Source organism: Bison bison, unplaced genomic scaffold (assembly GCF_000754665.1).
Source record: "Bison bison bison isolate TAMUID 2011002044 unplaced genomic scaffold, Bison_UMD1.0 scf7180017864322, whole genome shotgun sequence".
Classification (NCBI taxonomy): domain Eukaryota; kingdom Metazoa; phylum Chordata; class Mammalia; order Artiodactyla; family Bovidae; genus Bison; species Bison bison.
Window position 1 is genome coordinate 9,095,460 of NW_011494894.1, and position 19,314 is coordinate 9,114,773.

At 45.0% G+C, this 19,314-nt stretch overlaps 1 protein-coding gene across 1 annotated transcript in view; it reads right to left on the minus strand.

Moving 5' to 3' along the window:
• CACNA1E (calcium channel, voltage-dependent, R type, alpha 1E subunit) overlaps positions 1-19,314 on the minus strand; it is a 330,398-nt gene that overhangs the window by 40,017 nt on the left and 271,067 nt on the right. Inside the window, exons 27-32 of the mRNA XM_010853135.1 lie at positions 10,967-11,063; positions 8,374-8,534; positions 7,507-7,644; positions 6,031-6,232; positions 4,890-5,054; positions 3,834-3,944 (exon numbers count right to left, since the gene is read on the minus strand). Of these exons, the coding sequence (XP_010851437.1) occupies positions 3,834-3,944; positions 4,890-5,054; positions 6,031-6,232; positions 7,507-7,644; positions 8,374-8,534; positions 10,967-11,063 (874 nt within the window). The remainder of the gene's footprint in view (positions 1-3,833; positions 3,945-4,889; positions 5,055-6,030; positions 6,233-7,506; positions 7,645-8,373; positions 8,535-10,966; positions 11,064-19,314) is intronic.

The following is a 19,314-nucleotide window of genomic DNA, read 5'->3' on the forward strand; positions in this document are numbered from 1 at the left end:
ATCTTTCATGATAAAATTCTTTCACTTGGAATTAAAGCTTTTCAATTCCAAGACAAGTTCATTTTAACTTTGGCTTTAGTTTCCTATTTCTAACCAAAAATGCAGTTTCTCCTTCACTAATTTGAGAATTTCTCATTTGGGAAGCAGTTTCATCACTATTTGAAGACCTTGTTTTTTGAAGCTGTCACTAAAAAGCTATATAAAGAACACATAAGATTTTTTAATGTAATACTACATAAAAATATGCAAGAAAGTGATTTGTAGCCTAGAACATGTTGACCTCCAAGAAAAGAAAGATCGTCATTGTTACCCACAAGACAATAAAATGATTTACAGTATTAGTCTAAGGTTTTCTATAACTACAACTTTTAAACTATTTAAATAGTATAATGGGACCCTATAAATACACCATTCTGATTTTCAACTAACAATAAAAGTCAGAGATGTCCTAAGTGCCTAAAGATCAAAGATGTGCCAAAAATCTCTTCCTAACTTCATTGAACATTTTCAAACCAACTTCTGATTGGCATAGGATGAACGAAATCATCTTTCCCATCTTTCTCGGCTCTGTTACACCTTTCGAGGAAGTGTGAATAAATAAAATATAAGGAAGCAGTAATGAGATGAGAAGGTTAAAGGAGACGAAGGCGTAAAGGACCTGGAAAATGCACCAACCAGAAAACATTCAGCTCTGGAACGTTAGAGCAAAGTGGGCTCTGCTCTCATCTCCAGGGCTCAGGTGAACACAGACCTTGAACTATATTCCTTAAAAGAAAGAGAATACCTGGGTCTCCAAAACATTACCCACTTACCCGTGGGTGACAGCTCCTGTAAGTGACCCTTGAGACTGTGCAACTATACCTTCTCCCACCCCCACGGCTGGCATTCAAGAATCCTTACTATACATGCCAGATTCTGTGCCAGACCCTTCCTCAGCATTCTTTCAGTTCATTTATTCCTCCCATGGATGCTCTAAGTAGGTAGTGATAAATACTTCACAAATTACCGATTGGTAGGGCTGGCATGAAGAGTAGGGAGGGAGATGTGATGGAGAGAAATGGTGTGGGGAGAGAGAAGGTAGATTTACGAACACCTACTCAGGACCAGACATCTTAGGCATGTTCCCTGATTGGACACACACACAGGATCTACGGCTGTTCATGGCAGTTCTTGTTATCCTCCTTTAATGCATGAGAAAACTGAGGCTTGGAAAGGTCTGTCTGATTCAAAAGTCACAGGCACCTGCCAGGCATGTAGATAAACCAGACATCCAGCCTCACAAACTCACCTGTTAAGGGTGCCTACTCCTTCAGGACTGGGGCCAAGTTGAGTCTCTGAGTTCCTCACATCTCAGGGCTCTCCTATTTCCAACCTGGGGTGAGCTTCCTAATTCTTAGATGTGAGTGAGCAATAGTCGCTCAGTCATGTCCAACTCTTTGCAACCCCAAGGACTGTAGCCTGCCAGGCTCCTCTGGCCATGGAATTCTCCAGGTAAGAATACTGGAGTGGGTTGCCATTTCCTTCTCTAGGGGATCTTCCCAACCCAAGGATTGAATATGGGTCTCCTGTGTTGCATTCTTAGATAGTTCCCATATATGAGCTAGAATACAAATCTAAATCTCGGGGAACAGAAGCACTGGATTCCAGTAGAGGAGGCTTTACAATACAGCATGGTAAAGCACAGAGGCGTATAGTATACACTAGGAGATTATGGAGGACAAAGTGTGGGCTTCTGAAGCCAGATAGACCAGGATCTGATCACAGGCTCTGCCTTTTAGTAAACTTATGCGAAGTACTGAATCTTGTTGAGCCCCAGCTCATCCATATAAGAAGAAAAGCATAATGCCCGATCTAATAAAATAGTTCTTATGAAGGTAAAATGAATAATATGTAAAGCTTTTTTCCCTGGTGGCTCAGATGGTAAAGAATCTGCTTGCAATGCAGGAGACCTGAGTTCAATCCCTGGGTCAGGAAGATCCTCTAAGCAGGGAATGGCTATCTACTCTAGTTTTCTTGCTTGGAGAATCCCATGGACAGAGGAGCCTGGTGGGCTACGGTCCATGGGGTCACAAAGAGTCGAACATGACTGAGCAACTAACACTTCCTTTTACTTTTCTTTTTCCAGACAACCAATGTATTTTAATTCTCTCCCTTTCTTTCTTCTTCTTCCTTCCTTTTTTATTCCCATTTCACTATCCAATTCTACTGCCTTTTAGTTTGTAACCTTCGAAAAGCAACATAATTTTTCTGAACTTCAATTTCCTCATTTAAAATAACAACAACAACAAGGATAGTTTCTGCCATGTCTATTTCAGAGTCATTGCTAAGATCTGACAAAACAGTACATATTAGTGAATTCTGAAAACCCACAGTACCATATTAATGAAAAGACTTATTTGAGGCTAGTGGTGCCTTTTATAGTGTTCAGAATGCTTCTAGACCTTGAATGAAAATATGAGGGTGAGGGTGGGAAGGAGGCAGGCTTTGGGGCTGAATCACCTAGTTAAGCTTATAAGTAGGTATTCAGTATTCCCTACAATTTGACACATAATTGGGGGCTTAAGCAGAGACAGTATCAATCCAACATGCAAGTAATCAAGATGCGGAGGAAAACTTTTCCTGTTGTTGTATAAGCTTCCCCCACCCCTTGCTCCCCCTGCCCAGGGCTAGACTGTATAATAAAGGCATCTTTGTGGCTGGTAGTTTACTTTTTGATTTCTCTAAGACTCAAAAGGGAGTCCAACAACCAACAATACAGCCACCTGCCATGGGTTCCCTTCAACTCTCCTCCCTACACCATCAAATCAATGACTTTGCAAAGAACCACTAGGAAGCCAGAAGCAACCCCCAGCGTTAACACTCACAACCACCACGTTGAGGTCAGAGTCCCTGCCCAAGCTGCCAGCAGTCAAACCCACATGCAGATAATAAGCTAAGTTTCTCTTCTTTCAGGGAATGCCATATACACATATAATTTGAAATGGTAGCTCACACACAAAATAAGTGTGAAACAGCTGTCAGGTGGGTTTATCTGTATCCCACTGATCTTACTTGTAAACACTGAGCCAAGGGTGGGGTGGCAGAGAGAACTGTTTTGTTTATAGGACACTGAAGCAAAAGGCTAGGTTTGCTTAACATGCTTGATGGCAGATGTGAGAATCTGCCAAAACTATAATTAGCAGTTGAAAAAAAGTAAAAGGAAGACTCATGCCAGAAAAACTCATCCCAATGCTCCCCAAACCTATTCCAGAATGCCCACCTCTCTCTCTCTCACATACAGACACTTTAAAGGTCACTAGTCTTTGTAAGCTTTAGTACTAAACATTTATTTTTGTTGGCAAAAGTTACTCTTCACGTAACTAAAGGGAGGAGGACAATTAGGTATTAATAAAATCTATTATTTTCTATGTTGGAGGCTAAGAGGGACAGATATCTTTCCATTTGAGTTATAAGAGTTTAAGCCTTCCATCAGTAAGCACTTGGGTTTACTAGTCCAATCCTTGCTTGGCTCCTCCTCAACAGGTAAATCTTACTAAGTTCCAGTAAGACCCAATATTGGTGGCCTCTTGACCACTGATAGAATTTGAAAGGAACGGGGCTGAAGTCTCTGTGAGGGCTTTGGTGCCCTTTGCCTCTTCTCCTAACACCCTCACACAGCATCTTGTCTCTATGACCTTTTATTGAGCAGTCCAAACAAACTTACAGTTAGGTGGGTGGGTGTGTGAACCATTTCTGGAATAGCAGCGACCACCCCTCCCTTCCAACAGAGGCTGGGAATGAGCCCAAAGAGAAGGGAAGATAAGCATGAGGCCAGGATAAATCCTACGACATACCAAGAAGCCAAATGCAATGATCTTCAGGACACATTCCAGGGAAAACACCATGGTGAAGGCGATATTTAGGTACTTCAGGGCCAGCTCATAGGTACAGGGAGCAGAGTAGTACTGCCAGGAAGAGAAAACAGGGAAGGTGAGAGGCATATCCAGGTCACAGAGGTTGGCCATCTGGCATCCCTGCCCTAGGGAGACATTCTGCTGCATGATGTAGAAGGAAAGATGGTCATTTAGGGCCAGAGAGGAGAAGTATACATCCTATGTAGCAAAAGGATACAGAGAAGAACACAAATCTTATTAGCAAAATGGCCAGCCTTCCCAAAACTGAAGGCGTGAAGGGCAGAAACATTTCCTAGAGTTAATTACTTTACCATTTAGTATTAAATAACATCAAACCTCTTCTGACTCTTAGAACTCCACGATCACCCACATCTGACATTTCCACCCTCACCTGTATCTGACTGCATCACCAGCCTTTGTTTTCAGAGTTCCATGACTGCCGCTATGTATTACACTGCATTTTACCCCAAGGACCTAGAGGCTGGGTTGCTGATGGAGACAAGATCAAAGAGAGATTCCATGATGGAAAAGTAAGTAAGGAAGCAACAGACTGGTAAGCCGTTTTTTTTTTTTTTGGCCATGGCACATAGTTTGTGGCATCCCAGTTCCCTGAGCAGGGATTGAACCTGTGCCCCCTGCAATAGAAGTGAGGCGTCCGAACCACTGGACTGCCAGAGTTCCCAATCTTGAATTTTTTTTTAATGTTTTTTATTGTGGCAAAAGTCACATCATACAAAGCACACAGTTTTAGCCATATTTAACTGTAAAGTTCAGTGGCACTAAGTACATTCACCATTACCATCTTCCAAATTTTTCACCTTCCTAAACAGAAACTCTGTTCCCATTAAACACCAAGTCCCCATTCGTCCTCCCTACCTCCCCCTCACTCTCCTGGAGGGTTTTCTCAGTGTCTTGGGCACACACACAAGTGCCCTGGGAGGGGGCAGTCTCCGAGGCTCAGCTCCCCACAGCGCCTCCCAGCCACCACCCTCTCACCTTCATCATCAGCACGATGGTGTTCAGGGCGATCATGGCCATGATGGTGTACTCAAAGGATGGAGACACCACGAAGTGCCAGACGCGGTACTGGAAGGTGTGCCTGTTCTGGGGCATGTAGCGGGTGAGCGGTTTGGCGCTGATGGCGAAGTCGATGCATGCCCTCTGCGGGAGGGTCACACTGGTTAGCCAGGCTCAGATCCCCCAAACCTCGCACCCTGGGGGGCTCTGTGTTAGATGCTTAGGAGAAGAGGACAGTGTAGAAGAGGCTAGGACTGGGCAAGCAGAGGTGAAAGTAGCAAAAGAAATTATCCGGACAAAGCTACAGGTGGGATGCCATACAGTAAGGACTTCGTACTGTCATACAGCAAGTCCCATATAGTAAGGACTTAATATTTTTATTGATAATAGTGGTCTCTTACACAGCACATGGCTGAGATGACTAGGCAGGAAGCTGTACCTGGTGCCTGCAGTCAGAAGTAAAAATCTATCTCCCTGTGCATTTCCACAGCACTTTCTTTGCATTTGTCTTATAGACTCTTAATGATTTCTAGGGCAGTTCCAGGATAAAAACAATGAACTCGACAATGTGCCAGAACCACACTTGTTACTACAAAAGCAGTAACAAGTCAGACTTATTCCCTACCCTTACAGCAAATACACACCATTGAGGGACACTGCCAGGGAAGCAGATGTCTTAATGTTACAATGTTAGCACATGTCTTTCACCCCCAACCTCTAGACTACATGCTGCATAAAAGTAAGGACTGCAACCCCATGGACTACAGCCCACCAGGCTCCTCTGTCCATGGGATTCTCCAGGCAAGAACACTGGAGTGGGTTGCCATGCCCTCCTCCAGGGGATCTTTCCAACCGAGGGACTGAACTCAAGTCTCCTCCTTTGCAGGCAGATTCTTTATCATCTGAGCCACCAGGGAAGCCCATTCCTATGACTTATCCTTGGGCTTTAAACACAGCAGATGCTCCAAAGATGTTTATTTGATGACCAACTAAAACATTTCCCCCCAATTCTCTCATTCATAAGAGAGTAGAGAACATTCTGTCTTCCTCCTAATGCTGCTGGTCTGACAGTCCTTTCTGGAGCCCCCGCTGCCCCATGCTCCAGACCCCCCTGCTTCACCTCATTCTTCTCCAGGCTGCACTCTTCCATCATCTTGTCCCCTTGCTCCTGGAAGGTGATGATGATGAGAGCCACAAAGATGTTGACAAAGAAGAAAGGGAAGACCACAAAGTAGACCACATAAAAGATGGACATCTCCATCCGGTTGCTGCGGCTTGGGCCTCGGTCTTCCTCTGTCACATCGACCGAGTGCTGCAAGACCCTGGGGACAGAAAGAGAGGCAGGCGTGGTGGGGGCGGTCCTGGCAGCTGCTCTGACTCAAGGCTTCATTAGCTGATATGCCCCCTATTAAATACATATACTCTTAAAGATTTTTCTTTTTTTTTTGGATGTGGACCATTTTTAAAGTCTTCATTGAATTCATGACAATACTGCTTCTGTTTTATGTTTTGGTTTTGGCCACTACACTTGTGGGTTCTTAATTCCCCAGTGAGGGACTGAGCCCACTCATGCTGCATTGGAAGGAAAACTCTTAACCAATGGATCACCAGGGAAGCCCCTAGCATTTTCTTATTTGACTCTCTAAACTTTATGGATCTTCCATGAATTTGGGGCTCCACAACCAAGTTGGTGGCGATCTGGTGACCCCCAAGCCACTGCTGTTTCTAGCCCCTGTGCCATCATGGATCCAACTCCTAAGCACCAGAGTGACATTATTTTATAGTTGAGGTTGTTATAAAATAGCAAGATTCCACAATTCCCCTTTGGCATTTTGCTGCCAACAGAGTATGCTGCCACCAAAAAGTGGTGTCTTGGTTATTGCCAAGTCTCTGAAAAAAATCAGCCTGCAGCTATGTGCTAAGTCATTTCAGTCATGTTTGACTCTTTGCAACCCTATGGACTGTAGCCTGCCAGGCTTCTTTGTCCATGGGATTCTCCAGGCAAGAATACTGGAGTGGGTTGCCATTTCCTTCTCCAGGAGATCTTCCCGACCCAGGGATCGAACTAGCGTCTCTCACGTCTCCTGTATTGGCAGGTGGGTTCTTTACCACTAGTGCCATGAGCAGCATAAAAAAACTGCATTCTGTTACTTTTGCCATATAAGGTATGATCACAGAAAGCGTCCCTGGGTTCTTCCAGCTCATCCTTAACCCGCAACCCTCTCTCATGTCCAGGGTCAACCTGGATGATAAATGTGTCTAAAACAGTCCTCAGGGACTCTTCTAAGGTGTGGAGAGCTGTTCAAAGTTCATTTGTTCTGTAAGAGTCAGATGGCTCCACTCAACTCCTCGATAATCAGCGAAAACATGAAGTGCACCAGATATTTCCCTGACTTCATCAGATCCCGCTTGATTCCTGTCTGAGGGATTTTCATTCTTCCTCTCTCCTGCCTGTCTCACCTACTCATAACCACTTACCTTCCTTGGTACAATACCCAAGGGTTAGCCTTGTTTATCCTAAATCAGCTTCTCAAGGCAAACATCTGGTCCCAGCCCAGCTTATAGACAAGCACGCCAAGTCAAACCCATTACTCACTGAGGCCACCCTTCCCCTGTGGAGACAGTGAAGAGGGTCAGCAGAGCCCAGATGATGTTGTCATAATGGAATTCATGGCGCTTCCACTCTCGGCCTTTCACCTCCATCTTGTTTTTCTCGTGATCTACATAGTTGCCTCTAAAACCAGAGCAGAAATGGACCAGAACCTTGTCACTATAGCTCACAGAAGAGCAAAGAAATCCTAGGGACTACAGTAACGTACCCTAGTAATTATTGAATTATTGGCATTCAAATGCAAGGAAGGAGGGATTTTATTATAACAGCATATTATCATGGAACAAAAATGAGATTTCGTGCCCAACAGACATGGAAGATTAAATCTTAATCTTTTCATTAGTTGCTGGGTGAAAGTGAAAGTTGCTCAGTCATGTCTGATTCTTTGTGACCCCATGGACCATATAGTCCATGGAATTCTCCAGGTATTAGAGTGGGTAGCCCTTCCCTTCTCCAGGGGATCTTTTCAACCCAGGGATCGAACCCAGGTCTCCTGCATTGCAGGCAGATTCTTTACCAGTTAAGCCACAAGGGAAGCCCAGTTGCTGGGTAATCTTGAGCAACTTAAACTTTCTGTGCTTCAACTTCCACATCTATACTGTGCAAAGAAGACTTATCTCAGAAGGTCATGAGAAAGATTTAAAATTTAAACCTGATGTGAAATATCCATGCTTGACACAAGAGAGGTACTCAATCAAAATGTAGCAACTTCATATTTTGACTTTTATTTCCCCCCAAAGTGGAATGGATTTAAGTAAGAGAGAAAGAAATGACCTATCTATAAAGGGAGGAGTGGACCTTATCAAAACACACTTGAGCAGAAAGTGAGTGGTGCATGCCAGTGGCACTTACATGCACTCCTTCTCTGTGTCCTTGGAACTGTCCGTGCAGTAGAAGAACTTGCCCTTGAAAAGCTGAACTGCGATGACAGCAAAGATGAACATGAAGAGCTTATAGACAATGAGTATGTTGAAGACGTTTTTCAAGGAGGTGACCACACAGTCGAAGACAGCCTGAGAACAGAAGAAGAGAGCCCTGGTGTGTGAGTCCCTGGAATGGCCTGTGGATCTGCCTGAAGCTGAATGGGACCCACACAACTGGCAGCGGGTGCTCGGAGAAGGTGCCCCAGAAGATACCACCCTACTAAGAAGCGACACTCACAGGATTCAGACCTGGCCTCTACCCTGGTCATGACTACAGGAACCTGCCACTTGGGAGGGGAACGCATGCTCTGAATCTGAAAGGAAACCCGAAGCAGAAGAGACCAGATGGCAGCAGGCAGTGAAGGGAGTTCTCTGTGGAATTCTATTACGTGCACTTCACTTAGTGTGAAACAGAAATGCATTGCAGAGAAGGGATCCTCGAAATCATTTAGCCCGTTTTAGGCATTCAATAGGCTAAATGATTTTAAGGATCCCTTTTCTGCAATACATTAAATAGCTTATCTATAAACCTCCTTTATTTGGGGCACATTCTTAGATTTGCTTTGTATATTGAATATGTATTGTTTTCCCTTTGCCTTTCTAAATGGAGCAGGGAGTGATAAACTATCATCTTTGTTCACTTTAATGACATTCTGTAATAAGTTCATAGATTTACCCCCAGTTGCATTCCACACTTCAGATAAAGGTTCTCTAGTTTAAAGCTAGCTGTGCTGGGTTTAAAGATTCAACAGGTGATGTGGGAAGGGGTGAGAGCTGCCTTCTTAGAGACAGGAGGACTGAAGGTCAGAACCAGAAACTTGCACTTCAGTTCAAGGCACTGAATCTCCCTCTGGAGAATGCCTTCTAGGCCCTACGCCATGAAGAGCTACATGGGAATTCAACGTATTTCAAACCATTTTTGGGTTGTTTTCTAGGTTTGCAGGTTTGGCGCACTGGCGAGACTAGCCCCACAGTGGCCCGCGTTTGAGCGGTTGCCTCTTCACAGTGCTGGGTGAACACTGCTGGTTTAATTAGTTCAGCACTGCAGGGAATGGGAGCGACACGCAGACTCATGGAATTATCAGATCCACCTACATTTCCCTCAGGTTATGGAACTGCAGAGCGAAGAGCCAGCCCTTCCTAATTAATTGGAATTAGCCAAGGTTGGGGGCGCCTTCTCCAGCCTGGTGAGTAATACCATCCGCCTGTCTGAGCTCTTCTCTGGACCACAGCATAGCTCAGAGGAGATGAGACCAGTGGACCTGGGCTGTGGCTAATGACAGTGGTTGTCGGGCCCCAGGGCTCCTGGCCATATTTTGCTGGGGGTGAGGCAGAAAGGAATGAATGTTCACGGGTGCTGAGCCAGGCCAGGCCAGGCCCTGTGCTGGGCCCATCACCATGGGAGGCGCTCATCCAGGAGGGGAGGCCGGGCAGTGGAGGAGGGGAGCAGGCAGTGAGGACACTTCCTGTGAGGCATGAGCCTCTCTCCTCAGGAACCCATACAAGTGGCCAGGGCCCTGGGTTCTGAGAGGAAGCCATGTCTCAGTCAGTTAGGGGTCTTTCAAAAGAGACCTTCCTGTGATCCTAAGCCTCTGATCAACCTGGTTGGCTTACCATCTCCCCTCAGAGCCAGAGGGCTGAAAGGGAAGCAGCTGGAGTGGTGCTGGTGGAGGATGGGTGGGGAATATTAGAGGTGATGTAAATTCAATGGGACAGAGGAATGGGGGGTATGGGGGTCCCCAGTTCCCTGTCCAGTGGTGACTGGCTCTCATTCACAGGAATACAGGGAGGAAGAACTTCTATCCAATAAGGCTTCGGCTTCCGTAACAGCAGTGGATGTGTGTAGGAGAGGCAGGTTCCACATGTCAGCAACCTGAGGGCAGGAAGCCTTGGGGAAGGAGCTCAGGATGGGCCATCAGGCCAGGGGGCAGGGGAAGCCAGACTTAGACCTATGCAGACACAGGTCTTGGCAACAGGGAGAACTCAGCTGCGGAAGCTCACTTCCCCATTTCTTCTCTGCTGATGCCGAAAATGACTCTGTCCTTGGGCAAGTTATTGACCTATTCATGCCTCAAAAATATGAAGCATCAAGGCTAGAAGGTCCTTTGTTTCTCTAGAATCACGAGGAAAGAAACCATCCCAGGTTACTTTGCCCGACCAAATACACAGACCATGACATACAGGGCTCTTGCTGTTTCCATTCTGGTGTCTGACCCACCTTAACCACACGGGAGGCCCCAGGACAAAGCCACACAAGGTTCTTCCTATGACTCGCCACAGTGGGTAGAAAATACCTCCTAGATTTGGAGTCAAGGGGTGAAAGCCTCCTTGGAGAGTTCTTAGGACGTTGGTTATTTTCCTTTGAGACTAAGACCCTTAGTTTTAGCAGACAAAAAGAATCCTAGTCCTCATGGGAGCAACAGGAATATTTCCAGAAATAATTCTCCCAAAGCAGGCCAGTGGTGGCTAGAAAGGGAAAATGGACAAAGGGGAGATGAAGGGAAGAGGCTGGTGAACATCACCTTGAGCTTGGGCAGGCGCTTGATGGTCTTCAGCGGCCTCAGGACACGGAGAACCCTCAGGGACTTGATGGTCTTAATATCCCGGCCCTTGTTAGTTCTGCAGAGAAGCCCCAGGGAATCACAGGACAGGGGAGAATTAAAGAGATTGTCACACTACTGCATTAACAAAGCAGGGGGAAAGGGGAGAGAGGTGGGCAAGAGGCTAGAAACTGGGTCAGAGTAGACTCCTTCAGGGAGACCCCCAAGAAACATGCTCTGGGAAAACTTCCCAATCACTCCCCAGGGTGTACACACTCATATGCACGCATGTACACACACACACACACCCATGTATACTCATGCAGAGGGAGACATGGGGACACCACAGAGGCACCCATGCACATATGTTAATCAACACTTCTCCCCCTCCCAACAGCCAGAGTCACGCTGCTCATGACCACACTGGCCAAATGGAAATGGATGATCCATCGACTAAGGAACAGGGCCATAGCCTACTGTGGATGGGCACCGTGCCTAGCCTAGAAGTCTTCAGTAGAAGACTCTAATAATATTGGGTTGGCCAGAAAGTTCATTTGGGTTTTTCCATACCTTAACAGAAACACCCAAACAAACTTTTTTGGCCAACCTAATATTTGTTGAATAGGGAGCCCCAGTTGAGAACAAGTCTTATCAGAAGACTCAACCTAGTCCTTTCTTTTGGTTTATAGGTTGGTCACCTCTGCACAGTTCCAGGGAGAGCAGGGTGAGGAGGACTGGTGGGGACACGATGCCCTTGCTGTGCTAGGCTGCCTGCTCCAGAGACAGCATGTCATGCAGGCTTCCAGCCAGGACCTTGGCTCACACCCCCATTCTCTCTGTGCAGCTGGCTCTTCCTGCAGTCCTTCCCATTTCAAGCCCTCTGCATCCAGCACAAACTGTGGACAGCCTACAGTTGGGGGAGGCCCAAACTGCAGCCCCCGCCCACCTTAATCCTTGCCTTACAGCTTATGACCCTCCCCCTTCAGCCTCTCAAAAATGCTTGCTCCTAGTAGACAAAATACATCTATTTTTAGGAAGGAAATGAATAAGTCAACCTGCATTTCTCTCTCCACCCCACTCATCCCCTGAGATCTTTGCATTCAAGTCAAACAAGTGCAATTTGTAAAACACACAGATGGTAGGAAATGAGACTCTAAATAGTGAGCTCAGGCTTTGGTTCTTCCCTCACACTGGCCCAGATTACCATGACACCGACAATCAGAAGAAATGGGATCCATCTAGAACATCAGATGGAAACTCCATGGCTTCTGCCTGTTTTCTACCCTGTCTTCCCTGCCATACCCATCCTCCCAAACAGGAAGATCAAAGGCCATCTATTTTTTCATACAAGGGAAGGTAGGAAGACATTTAATGGAATACTGACTGGCTAGAATGTATATTTTGAGACCCTCTTAAATGGTTATTATCTATGACCTATAAGTCACTTTTACTGAACTGTAGATCTGACTGTAGATAACCCAAAGTATTACATTGATAGCAATGGCCTTTTGCATCCATGGGTTTTGTCTGTTTGATAAACTCTTTTACTTTATTAGGTTGGTCAATAAAACTATCTAAGAAGGCAACATAAAGCCCAAATACACATCCAAACCAGTAAGAATGATCATTTTCCAAGAAAGCTTGGTGACTCCTAGTTTTGGTTTTCTTAGAAGTCAGTGAGGACACACCACTCACATAAACTCCCCACTGCTTTCTCGGTGAGTCAGCTCCTTACCTCCCAATCATACATTCTCCTTCCTCCACCCCACTTCAAAGAAAACTGAAGAAGAAAATATTTACCCCAAAGCATTCCTATGGAGGATCCAGCCAGAAAGCAGTTAAAAAAAAAAGAGGGGAGGGGAATGGAGAGAAGGCAGACAGTCAGTAAACTTCAGGGAGAAAGGAGAATTTAGGGTGATGGGAAATTGGAGAAGTCCAGACCCGGGTGATCCCGCTTACAGCCTTGGCACTTGCAGAGTCCACACGCTTTGTGAAAGGAAGGGCCAGCTCACCATGGTTCCATACCCACCTCTCTACCCTGGAAAGGCCAAGGCCCTCTGCAGGCATTAGTGACACTGCCTCTAACCTGACGGCATTCCCCAAGTTGCACATTATTTCATGGAGTCTTGCTGAACTCAAGTTTTCTAAATGTAGCTTTCATGTCCTCTTCCTTAGTAGTCTTCAGTCAAACTCTGTTCCCAGTGAATGTATAAGATTTCAGACTAGAGGAAAAATGCCTACTCTGGGCCAGAAACTATGTGTTGGGAAAGGTGTTTCAAAGCATCGTGGCATATTTATGTTTATGAAGGATTTCATTTGGAGAGGGACATGCAATGTCCAGGAGAGGGCTACTCTGACATCTCTCAAAAGCACAGAAGAGCCACATTACAAAGCCAGCTTGAATTATAGGGGAAGGCACTGTCTATCAAGGTCCTGATGTCACACAAAGAGATGCCTTTTGATAAATTAAATGACCACCTGTCCTTTGTGAGCTTTTTACTGTGCAGCTGGAAGACAAATCACCCCTGCTCTAGCGGTGGGGTTTAACAATGACACACATCACGATGGAGAGCATGAATATAAAACATATGAGATATGAGGACTAACTTTAATATTTATTCTTGGCCAGACTCAGTGTTAAGCACTTTTAGTGCAATTCTTTATGTGGACATCCTAATCACTTTAGCACAAAGGTATTATTGTCTCTGTTTCACAGATGAGATGCTGAGAGGTCGAGCGCTCAGCACTGGCAGGGTGAGCTGGGACTTGAACCCAAGTCTGCGTGACGTTCAGAGCTCTCGATCTGCGCCACTAGCTTCTGCGCCAGCAGGTTTCAGTTCCAGGCTCTGTCAAATGGTTCACCAAATTCTAGAGCTGGAAGAGATCCCTGAAATCCTCTTAACTGCAAACAAAACTGCAGCCTGGGGAAGATGTGCCTTGCATAAGATCTCAGTGAGTGAGCCCCAGCGCCATGGGTGAACAGGCCTGCTGCTATGGAGAAGTGTCTAGAATTCAGCCTTTGCTTCTTGGTTGACAGTCTGCTGTGAAGGGTACTTTTTCTTCCTTTAATTTTTTTATGTACTATAAACCTGTGTTACACCACCATATGCCACAAGCAAAGACTTCTAGTGACGATTTTATTCAGGGAATGGCCCCATATTGGAAAGTATATTACTTTTCACTGTAAATGTCAAATTAATGGTTGTTTGAGAATTAAACCCCAGGGCCTTATAAACCTTAAATCTCTCACGTGATAATCTCCAAATTCTCAGAAGGCAGAGGTAATGTCTTCTCCTGAGTTGTAACAGTGTCTTCTCATGCATGAGACTGGACACGTGGTAGGTCAGCCAAATATACCTCTAATCCACTCATTTGACAGCACTGATGGAGTCTTTAATAAATGTCTGGCACTATCCTAAGTACTGGCTACATGGTTGTGAACAAAACAAACAAGGTCCCTACCCTCTTGGAGCCCACCTAATCTAGGAGAGAAGACAGGTCTCAAATAAACAAGCAAGCAAATGAAGGTAAAACTGCAAGCTAAATGCTGTGGGAAAAACAGAATCATTTGATTGACAATTCTACCAAAACAAGTACATGGGTCACCATCTCTCTCCTAGGCCGCATGCATCTCGAGGAGAAGCTAAAGGAGAATCTCCCATATCCCTGAAGTGAGAGAAGAGTGGGATCAATGGATGGGCAGGAGGTCCAGGCTTTCACCTTCCTCTTAGCTCAGGACTTTAACCCCAAGAACTTGAGATCCAGTAGAGTCTAAATGGGTTCATTCTCACAGATACCCATCGTATGAAGGAAGATTCAATAATTTTTGTTCCTCTCACACACTCAGATAAAGGGCAGAATTTGTTTTCTACAATTAATACTATCCCAAGATCTTCGTAAAATATCGTGCTATGGAAAAAGGGGATCTCTGACCAGTGTGCTTGTGTGTCCCTTGTTTCGGGAAGTGGAATTCTTTGACGGTGCACTCTGATCTGAACAGCTGACTGTGACCGCCCAAGTCCTGGCTGGAGGGCTATTTGTCCCATTCTGACTCCCACAGAGTGGAGCCAGGGCTGGTAATTAGACACAGGCCAAAAGTGAAATGAAGATTAGTCATTGCTCTGCACATCTTTCACACAGGTCTCTCGCTGCAGAGGAGCCACTGAAAAGCTATACTCTTGAGTGGCTGTGAAAAAGCACGCTTGCGTTCTCAGTTTTGTTAAGATACATTCCAGTACAGTTTGAAAATTTTCACTGAAATGAAAGGAATACTTGCCAATGAAGCCACAGAGTCAGGAAAAGTGTCAATCAACAATGTAGCCCCCATTAATTAAAATATATCATAAATTTACACAAGGGCTAGGCCAAACTGCCTCTCCCAAATCCTTGCATAGAAGAATCATTTAAGCCATTTTCCAAGTCAACAAGATTGCAAGCGAAGATTTTATCAAACCAAGAGGACAACCTCTTCAAGTACTTCAACTGAGGCACATTGTTTTAGAAAAAAATTCATGAGCTTTTTACAGATCATCTAAATATAATCATTTGATAACACTTTGCTAGTTTTTGCTACTAGATGTATAATCAGAGTTTTTTTTTACACTGCCTAGCTAATTAGTGAAATTTTCTCAGTTTTAAAAATTGACTCTAACGTGAGGATAATTTCACATGTGAGGATGTACTGGCTCCACTTTAATAGGGGCTCAGTTGGGCTCCCCACTTCCCCATTTACTGTATTTCCTACTTATTTGTTAAGTTCATGGCTGCTCTCCAGAAAATAACTGCCACATCTCTCTTTTGTCTCATCAGTAAAAGATGAGAATTTTCCAGCTCAACTGTCAATCTGCCCTCCAGATTTTCCATGTGTAATCATTCATCATTCACCGTACTCTTGCTTTCCAGCTTCACCGCCCCACACCCCTCCCCCTACCACATACTTTCTCAAAGGACTTAAATCGATTTCTGCTAGGAACTGACTCTTCTTTCATAGGAGGGTGCTTGGGGGTGGGGGAGAGAGCCAGGACACTGGGTTCTGAAGAGCCCCTCTGTCTTTTAAGTGGAATGGTCCTCTGCCCTCCTCTGAGCCCAGCAGGGAACAGTAATGGGATTTTAAGGAATCTCTTGTGTTAGGGGAATGGACAGGGTACTGGAATGTAAGGGGGTAAGGGGGTAATGCTGTGAGAAACCCTGAACCTTCCTCAAGTGTCTGGATTATTATTAAGTAGTCAATAATAACACCTAACTAATATAATACAAAGTATTTGGCACTATACTGGACACAATATATTTTACCTTACTTAATTCTCACATGACCAAAATAGTTATTTTTAATTTCTACTTATAGAAGAGTAAATAGAAGTTCAGAGAGCAAAGGTGGGTTAATAATTAACAACGCTAAGTTTATTTAACACCTGACTCTGAAACCTAGGCTCTTATTTACGGTGTTGTGATTTACGATGTTACAATGCCTTTTCACACAGGAACCAATGGAGGGTTTTAACCAAAGAAGCAAACAGCAAAAGAAACCAGCAGTTCATGAGCTCAAATACAGAGCCGTCTATCCTAGTATCCTTCATCAGCCTAGGGCCTGTGAGGATTCACGGGAAGAAAAAGATAAAGATGAAACAGCAAGATGGACAAGGTCAGGAATGCTTTCTCCATCTGGTCCACCAGGTCTTGTCTGTTTCCAGGCAGAGACAGAGGGTCCGTGGGACGAGGAGAAATCCATACCAAGCCACCACTTTGACTTTACAGAGGTTAATGGCTTGGAACAAAGTAGAACTACTTAGAACTACCTTCTAAGAGGTAGAAGGGAGCTTAATGTAATGCAGAAAGCCCTGAACTCGAAATCAAAATTATCAGTTGTTTAAGAACTGGTTTTGCTATTATTACTCAAATGAGTCAAACTAGCCAAACTTCAGGCAATCCATTTTTCAACTGTGAAACAGGACTGTAGAGTGACAAATGAAATAGAAAGTGTGAAAGCACTTTAAAAATTCTAAAGCCCCATGGAAGCGAGGAAGAAGTTGCCCCTTTGCATTGGCCACGCCTGCCTGTGGAAACAGAACTCTCTAGTATTCAGTAGCAAGGCTAGGTCCTCTATGTGCGGCATCTGAATCCGGCACTTTGACCTTGTCACTGACCAGCTGCTGCCCTTTGGGGGTTATTTTCATTCTTGACCCATACCTCAGCATCTCTTGGGATCACCCAGGACTCTAACTCCTTTGGGTCCCTGCCAGCTTTCTTTGTTCTGTGAGCAGAGCACTAGCTCTACACTAAGTGGTTAGTGCATAACTCTTTTCTTCTGGCATATGAACCTCATGAGCTCCCTGTGTACACTGATTATTGCCTTTGCAAACTTTCTCCTTTGCAAAACACCAGCACTATACTCTCGATGGAAGGTATTTCTGTCTAAGCATTGGGAAGCAGCAAGAGATAGCAAAGCATCTAACTGTGTGTGTATTAGGTTGTTTCAGTCATGTCTGACTCTTGCGACCCCATGGACTGTAGCCCACCAGGCTCCTCTGTCCATGGGATTTTCCAGGCAAGATACTGGAGTGAGTTGCCATGCCTTCCTCCAGGGTATCTTCCTGACCCAGGGATTGAACCCACATCTCTGATGTCTCTTGTATTGGCAGGTGGGTTCTTTACCACTAGCACCACCAAAGGCTTGCCTAGTGATTTTGTTATTCATTCTGATGAGCAGTGGCCTGATTTATCTTGCTTCTTAGTCTTCATAATCTGAACATACCCAAAGACCCCTCATCTGTTGATCTTTCTTCAAAGGCACTGGTGCCAGCTAAAGTCCAGCCCATACACTCCCTTCAGCTGGAGACTAATTCATAATGCTAGGCTGTGCCTCTATGGGTGTGGATGAAGCAGATGGCTGGCAGGTCACATGATCTGAGCTGATACTTTCCGAGTCTCATCATGAAATCTTCTGACCCAAATTACTCTGAAACCTACTTTTAAATATGGAGGGCACTGTGATGAGTTTCCACTAATCCTGCAGAAGTGGGCTCTTCCCATAGCTGTGAAGCCTCATTTTCTTGTGCTGGGTACTCTGGGACCAGAGTTTGGTTAGTCAAACTGTTGGGTACCACGTGGATTGGACCATTTCATTTTGCTTGGTTCTGTGACCACAAGCTGAGATCCTATTTACAAACAACCAACTCTCCAATTTGTGCTTGCTAATAAAGAGAGATATTTAGGTGTTCACACTCATTGTCTCCATATGATAAAAGTCCCTAAGCACACATTCTACAGAGGGTTCCCCAGCAGCACCAACGGCACTTGTAACAGACAATGCATTTTCCAATGTTTATTAAAAAACATGCATGCTGGGGCTTAAAGACAACAGCAGGTAGACTGGGAACTTATCTCCTTCTTTCAGACACTTCCTCCATGTGCTACCATCATGACCCTCCTTTTTCCCTCCCCAACCCAGTATGCAAGGCTGCCAGGGTATAAAATAGAGCAGTGGGAACCCCAAGAGCCCATGGCCATTAATCATCTTCAGAGTCCCTGCTGGGGCACAAAGTCAGAAAAAGTCAATCTTGAGGTGGCTCCTAAGGCTGGAGTCTCAAGCAACGACATCCTTCTATCTGTTCATGGCTGGAAATTTCCAATTCAAGCTCAGCTGACATCCTAAATCCACAGTTAATGGGCTACCTGACGGCTAAATTTAATTTTAATCCTTCATTCTCTTCCACAGAGAACTGGAACTGGATGAACTGTCTGGCTCAGTGGTAAATGGGTCTTCCTGGCATGGAGTAGGACTTTGTCCACCTTTCTCCCTCCTCCAAGATTAATGTGTAGTCATAGCTTTCTGTGGGAGACATCCCTTTCACGGTTAAAAGAATGAGGGCTGTCAAGAAACAAGCCCCGAAGGCAAAGCTTGAGGGTGGAGAGGACTGCCTTAGACAAAGCAGACTGCAAAGGACAGGAGAAAGGGTCAGGCAGGTGTGAGGTGAAATGTCAGTTCTATCGTTACCAAGCTCTGCCAAGTGTGAGCACGTACCAGCATCTCAGTTCTAAATAGTCACACCTTTCTCATGTGTGCACATTCCCACCTTCACAAACACAAAACCTCAAATGCAAAACCAGAAGCAGAGTGCCATTTCCAAGTCTAAAATGGTCTGTGCTTGTATACTTCGTTGAAAGGATTCAGAACCAGCTCTGCTGCTGTGGCTGGTTCGGAATGCATTCAAAAGACCTTATCCATCTGAGAGACTAGGGCAGAGGGTTAAGTGTCAGAAAGTGACATACTTCAATGAAAAGAATGTAATAAAAGCTAATATGGGAATTCCGTTCTTTCTGGCATCAAGAGG